This window comes from Enoplosus armatus, chromosome 19 (genome assembly GCF_043641665.1).
Source record: "Enoplosus armatus isolate fEnoArm2 chromosome 19, fEnoArm2.hap1, whole genome shotgun sequence".
NCBI lineage: Eukaryota > Metazoa > Chordata > Actinopteri > Centrarchiformes > Enoplosidae > Enoplosus > Enoplosus armatus.
In genome coordinates, this window is record NC_092198.1 from 20,462,940 (window position 1) to 20,482,440 (window position 19,501).

General features: G+C 46.0%; 1 protein-coding gene and 5 non-coding genes across 6 annotated transcripts; 3 read left to right on the forward strand and 3 right to left on the reverse strand.

Moving 5' to 3' along the window:
- Nucleotides 1–3,017: 3,017 nt before the first annotated feature.
- trnad-guc (transfer RNA aspartic acid (anticodon GUC)) lies at nt 3,018–3,089 on the reverse strand. The gene has a single exon. It is a non-coding gene; the product is annotated as a tRNA-Asp (tRNA).
- A 244-nt stretch (nt 3,090–3,333) lies between these two features.
- On the forward strand, nt 3,334–3,406 carry trnav-cac (transfer RNA valine (anticodon CAC)). The gene has a single exon. It is a non-coding gene; the product is annotated as a tRNA-Val (tRNA).
- A 1,061-nt stretch (nt 3,407–4,467) lies between these two features.
- On the forward strand, nt 4,468–4,540 carry trnav-aac (transfer RNA valine (anticodon AAC)). Its single transcript has one exon. It is a non-coding gene; the product is annotated as a tRNA-Val (tRNA).
- Nucleotides 4,541–8,404: 3,864 nt separating this feature from the next.
- On the reverse strand, nt 8,405–8,476 carry trnad-guc (transfer RNA aspartic acid (anticodon GUC)). Its single transcript has one exon. It is a non-coding gene; the product is annotated as a tRNA-Asp (tRNA).
- Nucleotides 8,477–8,720: 244 nt separating this feature from the next.
- trnav-cac (transfer RNA valine (anticodon CAC)) lies at nt 8,721–8,793 on the forward strand. The gene has a single exon. It is a non-coding gene; the product is annotated as a tRNA-Val (tRNA).
- A 6,165-nt stretch (nt 8,794–14,958) lies between these two features.
- LOC139302660 (B2 bradykinin receptor-like) lies at nt 14,959–16,080 on the reverse strand. Its single transcript, XM_070926363.1, has one exon. The coding sequence runs from the start codon at nt 16,078–16,080 to the stop codon at nt 14,959–14,961; it is 1,122 nt and encodes a 373-aa protein (XP_070782464.1).
- Between the last annotated feature and the right edge of the window lie 3,421 nt (nt 16,081–19,501).

Here is a 19,501-nt window from a genome sequence, read left to right on the forward strand (position 1 = left end):
TGACATTCAGAGGGAGGAGTTGAACAGTTTGATGGCCACAGACAGCTTCAGACCTGATGTTGTTCTTGTGTTCGAAACCTCCACGCAAGTCATCCTGCTGGAGGTAACAATCCCTTGGGAAGCTCGCTTGGAGAAGGCCCTCAAGTACGATGGGGCTGGTTGGTATGCAGGCAGGGTGGCTGGTGGGCTAGGTGCTTCCCAGTTGAAGTTGGATGCTGGGGCTTGGTATTGCAATCCTTGGCCAGACCCTTGAGATGGCTGTGCCTCAAGAGAGGATAACCATGGTGCAAGTGGTTAGCTAGCTTCAGGTGGTGTGCAGCCATCCACTGAGCACAATCTTTAGCACTGTGCACACAATAGAGTAGGGATTGATAAGAAAGACAACAGATGGAGACTATTAAAGTCCCTCATACTTCCATGCAGAAAAAAAAAAAATATATACAATAACAGTGTATATGTATGTGTGTGTATATATATGTACATATATGTATTGCGCTGGTAATAGAAAGTCTGACATTCAGAGGGAGAAGTTGAACAGTTTGATGGCCACAGACAGCTTCAGACCTGATGTTGTTCTTGTGTTCGAAACCTCCACGTAAGTCATCCTGCTGGAGGTAACAATCCCTTGGGAAGCTCGCTTGGACAAGGCCTTCAAGTACGATGGGGCTGGTTGGTATGCAGGCAGGGTGGCTGGTGGGCTAGGTGCTTCCCAGTTGAAGTTGGATGCTGGGGCTTTGTCTTGCAATCCTTGGCCAGACCCTTGAGATGGCTGTGTGTGTCCTCAGCTGGGTCTCCTGGAGGAGGCTGTATGATGTTGACCCGAAACATCTAATGATTTCTTCTTTAGCACTGTGCACACAATAGAGTAGGACTTGGTAAGAAAGACAACAGATAGGGACTATTAACGCCCCTCATACTTCCATGCAGAACAAACAAGATATATACAATGACCACTCTGTGCACATACTGTGGTCTGCCAGTCAGGAGTTTCCATTCCAGCTTCCTCCTGTACTTCTCCTTGGCCTCCTTGATCTCCACCTTCAGTTCCCCCTGAATCGTTCTCACCTCCTCCCTGTTGCCACCTCTGAAAGCCCTCTTCTTTGCATTCAGGATGGCCTTGATGTCCTTTGTCACCCATGGCTTGTTGTTTGAATGACAATGAACAGTCCTTGCTGGGACAGTGGAGTCTGCACAGAAGTTGATGTAATCTGTGCTGCACTCTGTGAGCCCATCAATGTCTTGTGGCTCACAGAGCGCTTGCCAGTCAGTCACCTCAAAACATTGCTGAAATGTCTCATAAGCCAGTGAGGTTGTGGTCTGACCTACCTAGGGGGGTGGGCGGAGGGCTGTATGCATCCTTCACCTTAGCATACCCTGGACAGCAGGTCCAGGGTCCTCTCCTCTCTAAGAGGATAGGAAATGGGGGATTAGCTCAAATGGTAGAGCGCTCGCTTAGCATGCGAGAAGTAGCGGGATCGATGCCCGCATCCTCCAAGTTAAGTGTTTCTGATTCTGACACATAGCTTACAGGAAATCCTTTTCTGTAGTGAAGGTCATTAAAGAAACCATCTGTGCGTGAAGCAAGCGGTGGCATCAGCGCTGGGGAGCGGGGAGCAGCCAGCATCCTAGGGATCTGCAGGAACCTCTGCAAGTTCCCTCAGCACATCGTGTTCAACACCTGCAGACCTGATGTAGTTCTTGTGTTCGAAACCTCCACGTAAGTCATCCTAGCTCGCTTGGACAAGGCCTTAAAGTACGATGGGGCTGGTTGGTATGCAGACAGGGTGGCTAGTGGGCTAGGTGCTTCCCCATTGAAGTAGGATGCTGGGGCTTTGTATTGCAATCCTTGGCCAGACCCTTGAGATGGCTGTGGCTCAAGAGAGGATAACCATGGTGCAAGTGGTTAGCTAGCCATCTGGACACAAGCTGATGTCTGATCAGCCTCAGGTGGGTCTCCTGGAGGAGGCTGTATCATGACCCGAAACAAATGATGATTCTAGGAACATCATTGAAGATGTATCCAGAGGCATCGGTAGATGTATTGCTCCTCCCATGAATCATGAAGTATATACAGTGGGGTCCAAAGAAGAAGAAATATTTTGATTCTTTCACGTTGATTCTAAATATGGCTGCGCCTCAAGTTTCCAGCACATCAATGATTGCCTGAATTTTCAGTGAATTAAGTATATCAGAGCTTAGACTTGACCTCCAGTTTGTGTTTTATAATGGTTTAAACAGCACATAAGTTACAAAAAAACAACAAGTATTACTCATTTTCACAGTCATCAACATGACGTCTAAAAGGTTGCAGGACATCTGTGAGAGTGGACGAGTCATTTTCTGGGATCATTTTACTTCCTGTGTACTCATTCCCACCTGTCGTGACTGAATAGTTTCTACACGACTTACCAAATCTGAGTGTGTAGACAATCCACCTTTTCTAGAAAAAAAAAGGTACCATTTTTACCATTAATCTTGTTAGTGTTTCACTGAAATGGATGCAAAAATGTACAACCAGTTCCAGCTTTTTTTTGCCTTGGTAAGATAGTGATAGATTGGAGAAAGGCAGGAAATGTGCCACAGAGGCGCCCCCCAACTTCAGCTTTAGGTTAATCTCTGTGTAGCATTCCTGTTTACACGACAGTGACTACGCAGAGAGGAATCTTGTTTAAAAACCCATCTAAGTACTCACGCTCTGATCCGGATGGTGAAGGCTAGCCTGTTCTTAGCAGAAGGCAGAGGGGCAGGTGGCCTGTGCTCAGCTCTCCAGATGCAAGTCTCATCAGGATGCTTCTTGTGACCGTCTGTCTAGAGGTCTTCCAAACGCTTGAACTTTAATGATTTGCCTTTTGATACCTAGACATAGAAATACACACAGGATTTTACAGCAGCACAAATAAGCAAGCAGGACTATTGACGTCCCTCATACTCCCATATTGCCTAGTTTTCTTCTTCTTTCTGCTGTATTACCTTTGTCTGCCTTGGTGAATAATCAGGAACTGGTAGAAAAGTCAAATCTCCCCGTCGGGGAATCGAACCCCGGTCTTCCGCGTGACAGGCGGAGATACTGTCCACTATACTAACGAGGAATGATGCAAGGACATCAACATGCCTCCCCAGCGAAGAAGCAGCTCAGTGTTGTGGAGGTTGAGCAGCCACCTTGCTTTCAGACTGGGGAAAAGACCGAAATAATTCAGTGTCATCTGCATAGCTGTGGATTCCACTTTTTTTTTTCAATAAAGATGCCTAACTGTCATCTCAAGGTAGAGGCCTGGGTGAAAATGCCTGTCACTCTCGGGTGTCGCGCATGCGCGTGAAAGCTGCTTTTCAACAGTTTCCGTAGTGTAGTGGTTATCACGTTCGCCTCACACGCGAAAGGTCCCCGGTTCGAAACCGGGCGGAAACACTATTCTTTACTGTTCGCTCCTGGTATTACGTTAAATGTATTTAGCTGATGCTTTCATCCACAGTGACTTACAAATAGTACATTCAACCATGTGGATACAACCCAAGAATTGGAGGAATCATGCAAGTACATCAACTTCATCAAATATGCTGAACTGCTTCAAGTGCTACTTCAGAAACAATAAGAGGTGACACATGCAGGCACACCAGCCAGGAGCGAGTTTCAGTAATCTGGGTGAGGAACGGATGTATCCTCCTGATGAATGACTTTGCAGGAGTGGGTCGTTGCAGCCAGGTTGGCAACGAAGGATAGCTGGTCATTCAGTGTCGCAAAACCGAAGTACATACCAAACCCTGAATTTTTTGATGTCTAAAAAAGAATTCTTTGTTGCTTGTGTTAGTTACACATCTTACTGTCCACTATACAAAGGAGGACGGTTCCACACTGGTTTTTGGCCCTTTTCGACGAGAATCGCCAGGTGCTTTAGCTGCGCACTAAGCCAGGAGCGAGTTCCAGTAGTCTAGGTGCGAGATGACAAGAGCCTGGACCAGCACCTGCGGTGCCTCCTGGGTGAGGAACGCATGTATCTTCCCGATGCTGTGGAGAATGAATTTTCTGGAGTGGGTCGTAGCAGCCAGGTTGGCAGATGCCTTCCCTGGGAGGAAGAGCAGCTCAGTGTTGTGGAGGTTGAGCTGCCGGCGGGCTGTGTGCAGACATCCACTGAGAGATGCCTGCAAGACACGCAGAAATTGGTGCTGCCACCTTGGTTTCCGACCGGGGAAAAGACAGAAATAATTCAGCTGTGGTAAGTAAAGCCATGTGAGTGAATGACAGGCGCAAGCACAACGTTTAGCACTGTGCACACCAGTGTTTCCCATACATAGGCTATACTTGAGCGGCCCGCCCAGATAGATCATGTCCTGCCCATGGAAATAAAATCCGGATTCCACATTTTTTTTTTCAATAAAGATGCCTAACTGTCATCTCAAGGCAGATGGCCCAGGTGAACATGCCCGTCACTCTCGGGTGTCGCGCATGCGGGTGAAAGCTGCTTTTCAACAGTTTCCGTAGTGTAGTGGTTATCACGTTCGCCTAACACGCGAAAGGCCCCCGGTTCGAAACCGGGCGGAAACATGACTCTTTGCTGTTCACTCTGATTATTACGTTAACTGCATTGAACTCAGCAACACACGCAGAGATTTTGACTGCCACATTTTCAGACCGGGGAAAGGACAGAATTAGTTCAACGTCTTCTGGATAGCTGTGGTATGCCAAGCCATGTGAGTGAATGAAAGACAGGGACAAACAACTTGACTCACACAGTCATGCTTTTATATTGCCTATTTCTGCATCGGCACTTCGCGGAGAGCAGAACAATGCTCCATGCTCCACGCTGTCACTCTCAGCCAGGAGCAGGTTTCAGTAGTCTAGGTGCGAGATGACAAGAGCCTGGACCAGAACTTGCGGTGCCTCCTGGGACAGGAATGGACGTATCCTCCTGATGCTGTGGAGAATTAATTTTTTGGAGTGGGTCGTCGCAGCCAGGTTGGCAGCGAAGGACAGCTGGTCATCCGGTGTCACACCCAGGGTCATTGCAGTCCAAGCTGTGGACGCCACAGAGTTCTCAATGGGAATGGAGAGGTCATGGATGGAAGATGCCTTCCCTGGAAGGAAGAGCATGGATGGGAGATGCCTTCCCTGGAAGAAAGAGAATGGGTGGGAGATGCCTTCCGTGGAAGGAAGAGCAGCTCAGTCTTGCCAAGGCTGAGCTTCAGGTGGTGTGCAGCCATCCACTGAGCACAATCTTTAGCACTGTGCACACAATAGAGTAGGGCTTGATAAGAAAGACAACAGATGGAGACTATTAACGTCCCTCACATTTCCACGCAGATAAAACAAAATATATACAATAACAGTGTATATGTATGTGTGTGTATATATATGTACATATATGTATTGCGCTGGTAAAAAAAAAAAAGTCTGACATTCAGAGGGAGGAGTTGAACAGTTTGATGGCCACAGACAGCTTCAGACCTGATGTTGTTCTTGTGTTCGAAACCTCCACGCAAGTCATCCTGCTGGAGGTAACAATCCCTTGGGAAGCTCGCTTGGAGAAGGCCCTCAAGTACGATGGGGCTGGTTGGTATGCAGGCAGGGTGGCTGGTGGGCTAGGTGCTTCCCAGTTGAAGTTGGATGCTGGGGCTTGGTATTGCAATCCTTGGCCAGACCCTTGAGATGGCTGTGCCTCAAGAGAGGATAACCATGGTGCAAGTGGTTAGCTAGCTTCAGGTGGTGTGCAGCCATCCACTGAGCACAATCTTTAGCACTGTGCACACAATAGAGTAGGGATTGATAAGAAAGACAACAGATGGAGACTATTAAAGTCCCTCATACTTCCATGCAGAAAAAAAAAAAATATATACAATAACAGTGTATATGTATGTGTGTGTATATATATGTACATATATGTATTGCGCTGGTAATAGAAAGTCTGACATTCAGAGGGAGAAGTTGAACAGTTTGATGGCCACAGACAGCTTCAGACCTGATGTTGTTCTTGTGTTCGAAACCTCCACGTAAGTCATCCTGCTGGAGGTAACAATCCCTTGGGAAGCTCGCTTGGACAAGGCCTTCAAGTACGATGGGGCTGGTTGGTATGCAGGCAGGGTGGCTGGTGGGCTAGGTGCTTCCCAGTTGAAGTTGGATGCTGGGGCTTTGTCTTGCAATCCTTGGCCAGACCCTTGAGATGGCTGTGTGTGTCCTCAGCTGGGTCTCCTGGAGGAGGCTGTATGATGTTGACCCGAAACATCTAATGATTTCTTCTTTAGCACTGTGCACACAATAGAGTAGGACTTGGTAAGAAAGACAACAGATAGGGACTATTAACGCCCCTCATACTTCCATGCAGAACAAACAAGATATATACAATGACCACTCTGTGCACATACTGTGGTCTGCCAGTCAGGAGTTTCCATTCCAGCTTCCTCCTGTACTTCTCCTTGGCCTCCTTGATCTCCACCTTCAGTTCCCCCTGAATCGTTCTCACCTCCTCCCTGTTGCCACCTCTGAAAGCCCTCTTCTTTGCATTCAGGATGGCCTTGATGTCCTTTGTCACCCATGGCTTGTTGTTTGAATGACAATGAACAGTCCTTGCTGGGACAGTGGAGTCTGCACAGAAGTTGATGTAATCTGTGCTGCACTCTGTGAGCCCATCAATGTCTTGTGGCTCACAGAGCGCTTGCCAGTCAGTCACCTCAAAACATTGCTGAAATGTCTCATAAGCCAGTGAGGTTGTGGTCTGACCTACCTAGGGGGGTGGGCGGAGGGCTGTATGCATCCTTCACCTTAGCATACCCTGGACAGCAGGTCCAGGGTCCTCTCCTCTCTAAGAGGATAGGAAATGGGGGATTAGCTCAAATGGTAGAGCGCTCGCTTAGCATGCGAGAAGTAGCGGGATCGATGCCCGCATCCTCCAAGTTAAGTGTTTCTGATTCTGACACATAGCTTACAGGAAATCCTTTTCTGTAGTGAAGGTCATTAAAGAAACCATCTGTGCGTGAAGCAAGCGGTGGCATCAGCGCTGGGGAGCGGGGAGCAGCCAGCATCCTAGGGATCTGCAGGAACCTCTGCAAGTTCCCTCAGCACATCGTGTTCAACACCTGCAGACCTGATGTAGTTCTTGTGTTCGAAACCTCCACGTAAGTCATCCTAGCTCGCTTGGACAAGGCCTTAAAGTACGATGGGGCTGGTTGGTATGCAGACAGGGTGGCTAGTGGGCTAGGTGCTTCCCCATTGAAGTAGGATGCTGGGGCTTTGTATTGCAATCCTTGGCCAGACCCTTGAGATGGCTGTGGCTCAAGAGAGGATAACCATGGTGCAAGTGGTTAGCTAGCCATCTGGACACAAGCTGATGTCTGATCAGCCTCAGGTGGGTCTCCTGGAGGAGGCTGTATCATGACCCGAAACAAATGATGATTCTAGGAACATCATTGAAGATGTATCCAGAGGCATCGGTAGATGTATTGCTCCTCCCATGAATCATGAAGTATATACAGTGGGGTCCAAAGAAGAAGAAATATTTTGATTCTTTCACGTTGATTCTAAATATGGCTGCGCCTCAAGTTTCCAGCACATCAATGATTGCCTGAATTTTCAGTGAATTAAGTATATCAGAGCTTAGACTTGACCTCCAGTTTGTGTTTTATAATGGTTTAAACAGCACATAAGTTACAAAAAAACAACAAGTATTACTCATTTTCACAGTCATCAACATGACGTCTAAAAGGTTGCAGGACATCTGTGAGAGTGGACGAGTCATTTTCTGGGATCATTTTACTTCCTGTGTACTCATTCCCACCTGTCGTGACTGAATAGTTTCTACACGACTTACCAAATCTGAGTGTGTAGACAATCCACCTTTTCTAGAAAAAAAAAGGTACCATTTTTACCATTAATCTTGTTAGTGTTTCACTGAAATGGATGCAAAAATGTACAACCAGTTCCAGCTTTTTTTTGCCTTGGTAAGATAGTGATAGATTGGAGAAAGGCAGGAAATGTGCCACAGAGGCGCCCCCCAACTTCAGCTTTAGGTTAATCTCTGTGTAGCATTCCTGTTTACACGACAGTGACTACGCAGAGAGGAATCTTGTTTAAAAACCCATCTAAGTACTCACGCTCTGATCCGGATGGTGAAGGCTAGCCTGTTCTTAGCAGAAGGCAGAGGGGCAGGTGGCCTGTGCTCAGCTCTCCAGATGCAAGTCTCATCAGGATGCTTCTTGTGACCGTCTGTCTAGAGGTCTTCCAAACGCTTGAACTTTAATGATTTGCCTTTTGATACCTAGACATAGAAATACACACAGGATTTTACAGCAGCACAAATAAGCAAGCAGGACTATTGACGTCCCTCATACTCCCATATTGCCTAGTTTTCTTCTTCTTTCTGCTGTATTACCTTTGTCTGCCTTGGTGAATAATCAGGAACTGGTAGAAAAGTCAAATCTCCCCGTCGGGGAATCGAACCCCGGTCTTCCGCGTGACAGGCGGAGATACTGTCCACTATACTAACGAGGAATGATGCAAGGACATCAACATGCCTCCCCAGCGAAGAAGCAGCTCAGTGTTGTGGAGGTTGAGCAGCCACCTTGCTTTCAGACTGGGGAAAAGACAGAAATAATTCAGTGTCATCTGCATAGCTGTGGATTCCACTTTTTTTTTTCAATAAAGATGCCTAACTGTCATCTCAAGGTAGAGGCCTGGGTGAAAATGCCTGTCACTCTCGGGTGTCGCGCATGCGCGTGAAAGCTGCTTTTCAACAGTTTCCGTAGTGTAGTGGTTATCACGTTCGCCTCACACGCGAAAGGTCCCCGGTTCGAAACCGGGCGGAAACACTATTCTTTACTGTTCGCTCCTGGTATTACGTTAAATGTATTTAGCTGATGCTTTCATCCACAGTGACTTACAAATAGTACATTCAACCATGTGGATACAACCCAAGAATTGGAACTTCATCAAATATGCTGAACTGCTTCAAGTGCTACTTCAGAAACAATAAGAGGTGACACATGCAGGCACACCAGCCAGGAGCGAGTTTCAGTAATCTAGGTGCCTCCTGGGTGAGGAACGGATGCATCCTCCTGATGCTGTGGAGAATGACTTTGCAGTAGCGGGTCGTTGCAGCCAGGTTGGCAATGAAGGATAGCTGGTCATTCAGTGTCGCAAAACCGAAGTACATACCAAACCCTGAATTTTTTGATGTCTAAAAAAGAATTCTTTGTTGCATGTGTTAGTTACACATCTTACTGTCCACTATACAAAGGAGGACGGTTCCACACTGGTTTATGGCCCTTTTCGACGAGAATCGCCAGGTGCTTTAGCTGCGCACTAAGCCAGGAGCGAGTTCCAGTAGTCTAAGTGCGAGATGACAAGAGCCTGGACCAGCACCTGCTCAAGTTCCTTGTCCAGGCAGTGTATAACATGCTTCCCCACCCGTCAAACCCACACATGGGACAAGCTGAGACACCGACAAGCCTGCTGTGTTTCAACTAGGGGAACCCTTTAGCGGTGGTTCTCAAACTTTTTCACGTCAAGGGCCCTAAACCAGAATCAGAATCAGAATCAGAAATACTTTATTGATCCCCGGGGGGAAATTGTACAGTACCGGTGCTCCCATTCAAGAGTAGAAAAGTAGCATAATTTAGAACTAAAAGTATGTACAAAATATAAAAATAAGAAATAGAAAATAGAAAATATGCACATTTACAGTATTTAAGTGAAATGAGGTAAAAAATATATACAATAACAATGTATATGTATGTATGTGTTGCACTGAAGTGTATGACTATGTATGTATTGCACTATATATGTACTGCACTTTAACATTTAGAATAAATAGTGAGGTAGTGTATGAACAGGTGAAGTAGATACAGATTTCCAGTCTCTTCCTGAGTGTCTGACACTCAGAGGGAGGAGTTGAACAGTCTGATGGCCACAGGCAGGAATGATTTCCTGTGTCGCTCTGTTGTACGTTTGGGAGGAATATGTCTCCCACTGAAGCTGCTCTTGTGTCCGACCAGTACGGCATGGAGAGGATGTGAAACATTGTCCAAGATGCCCCGCAGCTTAGACAGCGTCCTCCTCTCTGACACCACCGTCAGAGAGTCCAGCTCCACCCCCACAACGTCACTGGCCTTGCGGATCAGTTTGTTTAGTCTGTTGGAGTCCGCCACCCTCAGCCTGCTGCCCCAGCATGCAACAGCATAGAGGATAGCACTGGCCACCACAGACTCATAAAACTGACACATAGTGGACCACAGACCTGTAGCTACAAGGGCTAAGGTTTCACACACTCAGCCACATCATTACATCTTCAGTTATTTTCATCTGCAGTCACTTAAAAGTTTGTTTGTTTCACCATTTCTTCATTGGCACATTTAGTTGACAGTGTCATATCGCCAGTTGGTTTAAGTTATATTGATTAATTTCTCTTTGCCTTTGAGTTACCTGGCTGCTGAGTTCTCCTTCCTGGTCGGACAAAAGATGGGGCTGAGGGTGGAGCCTGATTTTATGGAGAGGCACAAGCAAAGGACTGTACCAAGTGTCTGACAGCATGGGGGGAATCAGGGTTTCTTTGTGTTTAGGTGTAGTTATGGTTTATGTTGTCCTCCCCTGTGTATGTTTACTGGTTTGATCCACCTGTATATATGTTAGAGTTTTGTTTTGCCTTCAGCTATTTGTTTTGTTGAGTAGTTTTTTTTGGGGGGGGGGACAATTTTTTCAAACGTTAAACCTGTGTTACCTTGTGCCTTGAGTACCTGGCCCATGACAGTCCCCCATCTGATAGGATTTTTGCTTTTAGATGCTTTATTACAGAGAGTGTATGAAACCCATGACCAAAATAGTCTTACATTCCGTCACTGTGTTACTTATGGATGGAATTACAGTGAAATAAAAGCCCCCTCAAGGACCCATTGAGAGCCACTTTGAGAGCCACTGCCCTAGAGCAGATCCTGAGTTGCTGCCCCAAGGTACTAGGAGAGGCGTTTACGCCATGATCAAGTCCTGAGCACTGCAAAAGCAGCCCTACCAGAAAGAAGCCAGATATTCTTAAATACAATCAAATTGTCTTGCATAAAAGTCTAGCCGATGAAAGGCCGTAATGGGCCGTAAAACTTGACAAAATGTCTACATTTAAGCAAGTTGTGCTTATGAAAAGCAATGAAAGCTCTTCCCAGTTGAAGTTGGATGCTGGGGCTTTGCATCGCAAGCCTTGGCCACACCCTTGACATGACTGTGGCTCAAGAGATGATGACCATAGGGCAAGTAACTAGCTAGCCATCTGGACACGAACAGGAGAGAGAATGATACCGCAGTGGATCAAACCAACAGTGAAACATGGTGGTGGGATTATTCAAATCTGGCGGCGGTTTGCCTCCTCTGGAGTTGGACACCTGCACCGAATCGACTACACCCTGACCAAGGAGAAGCACCACTCCATTCTTCAGAGACATGCTTCACCCTCTGGTTTGCATCTTTGTAGCAACTCAATTGCTTTCCCAAGCAAGCGAGTGAGTTTGTTGGAGAATTTGCCCTGAGGCCAACATTTCACTTTACTCCTAAGAAACTGAAAAAGCAACAACTTACACACGTCAACTTCTGATCATTGTTGTCTAGTCTTGAAGCCACAGACAAATCTCTGCTGGTTCATGTTTTTAGTAGCTGGAAGCTTAAAATTCACCATTCAGTCTCAACTGAACGTGCGGTTGTTTCATTAAAGCTCGGGAAAGGCCCTAAAACCCAAATGTAGTCGGGGCATTATTCTTGCCTGCAATGAATCCTTCAAATGCATCAGCTGACTAGGAGTTACAGGAAACTATTAGGAGTTTTTTTTTTTAATTTCTTTTTTTTTTCTACAATGCTAAGCAGAAACTAACCATGATATATTCAAGGAGGTAGGTGATGACAGCTGTCTTTGGTTGAAAGTTTCAGTGGAGAGGAAAGGCTGACGTTTCAGTTCCGGCCGAACGCCAGTAGAGGCCGATAAAGATTAGACAACATAATGCCCTATATCAGGGGTACACGCACTTTTTCAGCATGTGAGCTACTTATAAAATGACCAAGTCAAAATGATCTACCTACTATAAAAATGCAAAACATATATTTATTTATAAATATATTGAGTATTCTTTATATGTACAATATATGTTGGTGTACCTTGCATAACTGCATGAACCCATATTGCACAATATAACTCTGTACATTTTTTGTCATTACCTTACTCTGATGACTTGCACTGAATGGAATCAGCCAGGGATGCATTTTGCCGCACTTGGCGCGCTTGTACGCGCATGCGTGGTGACCCATGTGTCACAAAAGATCAGATGTCAGACTGGCTGCCCTGTATGTCAATCAAGTGACAAATTTCATAGTGAGGATGGATGATAGGCTGACGTCTATTTTTTTAATGCCGTGCGATCTACCCACACTACCTTTGCGATCGACCGGTAGATCGCGATCGACGTATTGGGCACCCCTGCCCTATATCTTCTTTAACCCCACAGATCCGGAGGCACAGTAGGTCATCACTCATGTTGGTCGGACAAGTGTTATTAAAACCCACGAACCTCATTTTTCATTACTGCCACTCATTGTAGCAGATTACATTGATTTACACTATATAATATTGTATAATTACATACATATTTGGGGTTTCATTCATTCTATTGAGATTGTTGCATTTCTATGTGTATTAATGGTGTGGTTTGTCTTATCCTCTCAGCCGAAACTGATTTAAGGCCTGCCCATTTAGTTTGGCTCATCGGGTTATTACACCATGTGACTGACGATGCCCTCAAGTGTCACTGGTGCTTCAGGAAGTGTTTCATTCAGTTTGGCGAGTTTCGCAGCTCATGTTGAGCTTGTGTGCTTGTACGAAATGCAACGTGAATATCGACCATGAAGTTAAAACACACAAGCCCACAGTGGACATTGGGCCCAAACCGCACTAATTAGGTACAGTAACGTTTTGTGTCCTTTTTGTGCAATGCATTTATTAACTACTTCACTGTAGCATATTTACTATATGTGGATTTACTGCAACAAGGGCCTGGCAGATTTAATAAATAACATGTAGGCGTCTTGGACCTTGACCGCACATAAACAAGACTGAAAAAGGCTCTAAAATCGTGATCATTTTGAAGTCTTGAAGGGCTGCTTCACGTTTTCCAAACCACAAGATGTCACTGTGCTTGCCACTTTTAAAGACCCGAAGCTTCAAACCTCTTGAGAGAAAGTCTCAAAGCTTTACGCCTTGATCCTGCGAGGACGTCACTGATCAGGGATCAAGACAGACAGTCATCTAACCAGGATCACCAGTGATCGCTTCTGCTTAGACATGGCTCAAGGTAAAAAAAAAAAACCCAAAAAAACTACAGTGTGTGTGTGTTCATGTTGTGCAGTGTGGAATAAAGGTTGACTTATGTTTCACAGGTGTTATTTTTACCTTATGACCCAATATTGAAGCCCGGCACTGTGCTGGAAATGACAGAAGACAGGAAACTGAAGAGCTGAAGTTAGGGACCGTCTCCAAAGTGGACGCAAGGCAGAGGGAGCTTGTCAGATTTTTAGCAACAGCTTTTTCTTTTTTTTTTCTTTTTTTTTTTCCATAGACACACCAGACCACTATATACATTAATCTCTTTTAGGAAAAAACTTACAATGTGGCCCAATGCATTTCTAACTGGTATGAGGAGGAGTAAAAATAAAAATGATGTATCATATTATGTATACCACATAATTAATACAATATTTAATACCATTTCTAACGATACAGACGCAAATACTGACATTTTTGTGACAGATACAGATACATACACATTCACGTACAATGCATTGACAACAAACACAACGGAATATCACCAGGCTCACCCTCAGAATGACACGGAAAAGCTTGCTTTGCCACGCTATCTTGTTGTCCTAGATTCTATTCATTACAACTATCGCAGCCTATGGTAGCAAAAAACATGCCTTGATCCAAAAATGACCAACGACAACTACTAGAACAACTGGATCTGCTTCTGTTGTGAGCACCACAACTTGTATTGACAACAATATGACCTTCCCTCAGTTTAATCACATTCCAGTCAGTCAGCCCTTAATAGTGCAGGCCTTGAATAGTTAGCCTTCACGATGATGTGCTTGGTCATAGGCGGCAGAGGCTCAGAGACAATGGAAAGTCTTTATGAACAAAATCATGGCAAAGGCGATAAGACCAGGCACAGGGAAGGAGGAGCCAAGTGGACTATTTGTGCTAATAGGTCCCTTGGCATTACGGGGCATATGGCCTCCGGTAATTACAACTCGAGAATCATCTGGAGCAAACCGGATCAATGCATACCTCGCTGGCTCACAAAAAGCTTTAGTTAAAGCTGCACCAATCAGCATTTGTTATATTAAACTGCTACTGTGAATCATTTGTCTGTAGCTTTGTCGCCCCAGGCTTAATGTTCTCTGTATGAATAGCATATTTTTTGCACATAGGCGGGCGCATTCATGTATGCGCCCAAAAGGTTCAAATGATTACCCAACCCCTCAAGCAACCCACAGAGAGAGAGGGGGGGGGGTGCGACGCTCGTAATACTTGACATTCGCCCCTTGGTGAATCATTTTGCTAATCATGAGAACCAAGCTATGCAAATCAAGCTTTGCATGCATTTTTGCCCACAGTAACTGTCCTAGGCTTTCCATGTTGTTTTAGTTCTTCTGTCCAACTGCACCAAGCAAAGAGCGCCACTGCGCTGCTCAGGGTACCCGGGACAGTAGGATTTGTACAAGCATCACGTGGACACACGCAGGAACGAATGCTAATGTCGCCCCGTGTCCGCTGGATGTGTGTGTGTGAGCAACTGCTTGCCATATCAACTTTATAAGGCGGTAATGTGTCCGTATGTTTACAGCTTGTTCTGCTGCCCCCTAGCGGCCAAACGAAAAATAAATTAGAACAACTTTAAAGTTAATCGCTGCAAGCAAATATTATTTCAGATCTTTCATCGAGTGATCTACGGCGTTCTTTCACAGTCACTGGTCATGATACAGTTTGTTTTGGCACAGATCTCTGAAGTTTTCCCACGACCTATTCCCTGTGCTTCGTTGAGTCTATTCATTGAGGTGAAGCTCACGGTCAGGTAGGTCAGGTCTTTTGACCAGGGGTTCAAAGTTTTTCCAAACACCTCTTTTGCCCTCCTCCTGAAATGCTTCCCCACAATGACAAACAGGAAGGGGTTAACAGCGCTGTTGCTATACGCCAGGTATGTGGACAGCTGGATGCCAATGTCCAGGACGTGACCCCAGAGGCATCCGGGTGTGAGCTGGAAGTAATCCAGAGTGTCAAGCAGCCGCATCACCTGATGTGGCGTCCAGCAGAAGAGGAAGACGGCCAGCACAGCCAGGACTAAGTAGGTGGCCTTCCTCTCCGCTCTCACCCCGGGGAGTCCTCTGGTTCCCTGGTTTTTCAGCGCAGTCACAATGTGACGCGTGCAGTAAGCCATCACCAGGACAGGGATTAGAAAGCCCAGCACATTGCCGGTGATGTTGTGGTGCAACCTCCACACTGGGTGGGGGTAGGCCAGAATGCAGGCATCCACGTTGGGATCCTCTACGTACAACACTCTGCGGAAGAGCAGGCTGGGCAGAGTGAAGAGGAAGCCCAGGCTCCAGATCCCCATGCAGATACGCTTGGCCCAGGCGGCTCTCCTCAGGCGGCTGGGGCTCATGGGCTTCACCAGAGCCAGGTAACGGTCCACGCTGACCAGCATGAGGAACAGAGCACTGCAGATGTAGTTCATAGAGATGGCCATGTTGATTAGCTTACAGAGGACCTCTCCAAAGTCCCACTGATAGCCTCGAGCGATAGTGACAGCCCAGAAGGGAAGGCAGGACATCATGACCAGGTCAGCAGCTGCCAGGTTCCCCAGGTAGACATCAGCCACGGTGCAGGGCTTCCTCTGCAGGCAGAACACACAGAGAACGAGGCCGTTTCCCACCAGCCCTACGACACTGATCAAACCCAGGTAGGCCGGCTGCAGGGAAGACAGCCATAGCCAGGCTTCGGTGTAGTTACCGCAGGGGTCCAGCTCTGGGTCCACAGTCGGGGCCAACCAGTCTGATGCATTCACAGCCATTGGAAACTGCGAATGACAGTGATTTGTAGTCAAAGCAGTGTCATCACAAGCAAACAAAGCACACAAGTTTTTTTTAGTGACTTTAGCGATACATTTTGACTACTTTTGTATTATTTGAGTGATTCCCCCTGATGAAAGGTTGGGCTATATTGCAATGAATCAGCCCTTCCTCTTTTCCAAATACATGATTGAGATTAACAGGGCAATGGGCTTTTTAGCAAGCAATGACTGAGGACTGATGAGGACAAATCCAAATGCCTTCTTTCACCACCGTAACATTGCAAAAATCAGGAAGATCTCGTCTCAAACAGATGCAGAAAAAACTAGTCAATGCATTTGTTACTTCTAGGCTGGATTATTGCAACTCCTTATTATCAGTCTGCCCCAAGACTTCCAGCTGATCCAGAATGCTGTAGCATGTGTACTGACTGGAACCAGGAAAAGAGATCATATTTCTCCAGTATTAGCTTCGCAACACTGGCTCCCTGTAAAATCCTCCTCCTCACCTACAAAGCTCTTACTGGTCAGGCACCATCATATCTTAAAGAGCTCATAGTACCCTATTACCCCACTAGAGCGCTGCAGGAGCCCAGAGCCTTCAGCTATCAAGCGCCTCTCCTGTGGAACCGGCTCCCAGTTTGGGTCCGGGAGGCAGACACACTCTCTACTTTTAAGAGGAGGCTTAAAAGTTTCCTCTTTGATAAGGCTTATAGTTAGGTCTGGCTCAGGTCCTGCCTGGACCATCCCCCTAGTTCTGCTGCTATAGGCCTAGACTGCTGGGGAGACTTCCCATGATGCACTGAACTTCCCTCCTCTCCCTCTCCATCTTTACACATTCATGTCCCTCCGATGCATGTTACTAACTTTATATCTTCCCCGGAGTTTCTTTGTGCTTTCTCGTCTCGCAGGTTCCTGTGGATCGTGGTCCTGGTACGCCTGGCTGCTGCTGCTGCCATGGGCCTGCCTGACTCTCATCACTACAGTTATTATTATTAGTCATAATTCTGTTACTAATAAAGTTGTTATTGCTATTATTTATCACATCTCAGTAATTATTACAGCTGTAACTACTAATGTCAGCCATATTTCCATTATTATTATTATTATAGTTGCTATGGCTACTGCTGGTGCTGCTGTGCATCTCTGCCTGTCTGTCTGTGTCTCTACGTCTCTCTCTCTCTCTCTCTCTCTCTCTCTCCAATCCAAACGGTCAAAGCAAATCTTAAAGGGTTCTGGTTTTTGCTATGTTCCTTAGTTGGAACAAGCAGCAGGACTGAACGAGCGACTTCACGCGGATCTCAAGGGACTGTTGTTTACAATTATTCGGAAGAACACAGTTTTAAACATGGTAAGAGTAAGAGATGCTATCTGAGCATGAAATATTGTGACGAACACCTCTGCCTCTCCACTTATTACGGTAATATAAGGTAATCCTTTCTTAATCCCTCAGCTGGGAAATTTGCATTGTTCCGGCAGCATACAGGAGAGTGCAATAGAGACAAAAAGTAGAAAATCAAGATATAATAAATAAAAACAATAAAGACTGTTATAAAAAAAAAGCTACTAAAACTATTATGTTATGCTGTTATTAATAAGAATAACATGTCAAACTTGTCCGGAGCAGCTCTGCGAATGAAAATGTCTCCCGGCCTCGTGCGCATCCTCCCTCTCCCCGGGCCAGACAGTGCCAAGAAACACACTTTCCCCTTCCCGTCTGCTCTGCTCACCTTATCTCCGCAGCCCCATCGTCTCCATCCAGATCTGCCTCATGTTCTCTCCCATGCATAAAGTCGCCATGGTGATCTAGCCCACTCTGGAGTGAGCGCTGCTGCAAGACTGGCCGCACTTATACGTGCAGCCCCATGAGAGATCATCACTGTGTCGTCACTCACAACTTCCATCTGGTCCCCCCCACCACCACCACCAGTGTGTTCTGGCTCATTGAAATGGTATTCACTGTCCAGCAGCATTGTGCTTTCGCTTTAATCCTCGACTCAGTGACTGCAGACAAACTGTTTAGGTTTTGGTTCCACATAATTGTGTTTCTGGCCTCGGCGTGCGTGTGCCTCAGTGATCGATGTCTCCGCGGGAGGAAACAGGAAATGGTTCGAATCCAATGAGTGGGGAAAAACAAATAAATAACCCACTGCTGCTGAGGAGCCCCCAGAGTCAAAACTAGAGCACTGTGGTTTTATTGGTGAACGGACGAATCCAGCTGTGTGAGGTTGTCATAAATAATGATAGATTTTTAAAAATTTAGTTTAGTTTTAAAGGGCTTACTGAGCAGAATGATATAAATTAATACTGTGATTAACAACTGTGATATATATATATTTTTTTTTTCAAAAACAGGGCATGGTAGAAATGTCCGTTTAAGGTGAGGACAGTATTGTCAGAAGTATGACAGCGTATAGGAAAACAATTCAGCGACCGTTTGTAGAAAACCACAAAAAGAGGATTTATTTCATGTTTTACACATCGCTCTTGTCCATAAAAAGAATTTCGGGACAAAAAAATATGTTTTATTTATGAGAGGAATAAGGGGGGAAAAGGGGGGGGGGGTATTGAGTGTAGGTAGGAATCTTTCCAGAGGCAGATGAGAAAAATGAGTCACGGTCACAGGTTTTTTTTTAATAAAAAAAAAAAAAATGTATTGATTGGTTGTCAATCTCAAGAGGCCTTACCTCATTTGAGCCTGCCTGAGGGCAAATACATGGGGAGTGAGCGCTAGAGTAGAGATATGGGCTGCATTCCAAACCCCCTGTTTGATTTCGTTGCGTGACCTAGTAATTGTTTCGGCCCGTCATCAAGGAAATACTGTTATCTCTGTTTTTGAGGAGCGGATATCAAGGAGGGATCTCCGAGGAGACACGGGCAAGGATACATGGGACCAACCGTCGCGGATGACTTTTACCGGACAGACACACCCCTTTATCGGAAACCTGTAAGTGATTGGACGCTGCGGCTGATCAGACTGATCGGACGCCACATCACAACACCGCAGTTTTGCACCAAAGTGACCCCAGAACTGCATTTTAGAACCTGTCAAAGCAAACGACCCCCCCACCCCCCCCCCCCCCCCCCCCCACATACACACCTAGAGTCCTGGTTCTGCTCGAGGTTTCGGCCTCTTAAAAGGAAGTACCCATAAATAGCATTTCCTGCATTTAACCCCGACTGGGAACAGTGTAAGAGGAGACAACGACGACTCTTTGTTCGTCGAATTGAGTCTTAACAGCGGCACCTAGTGGCCATGGTGGTCAAAGCAGCTTCATTGAACTGGATGGTAATTCCACTTTTTTCGCTCTTTCGCGCTCCCATGAGGTGCATGCATGCAAAGCTGTGTTCAACTTGTTTGCCGTCTTCAAGTCAACTATGAACTATCAAACACGAACATATCTATCAAATATTATACTCTATT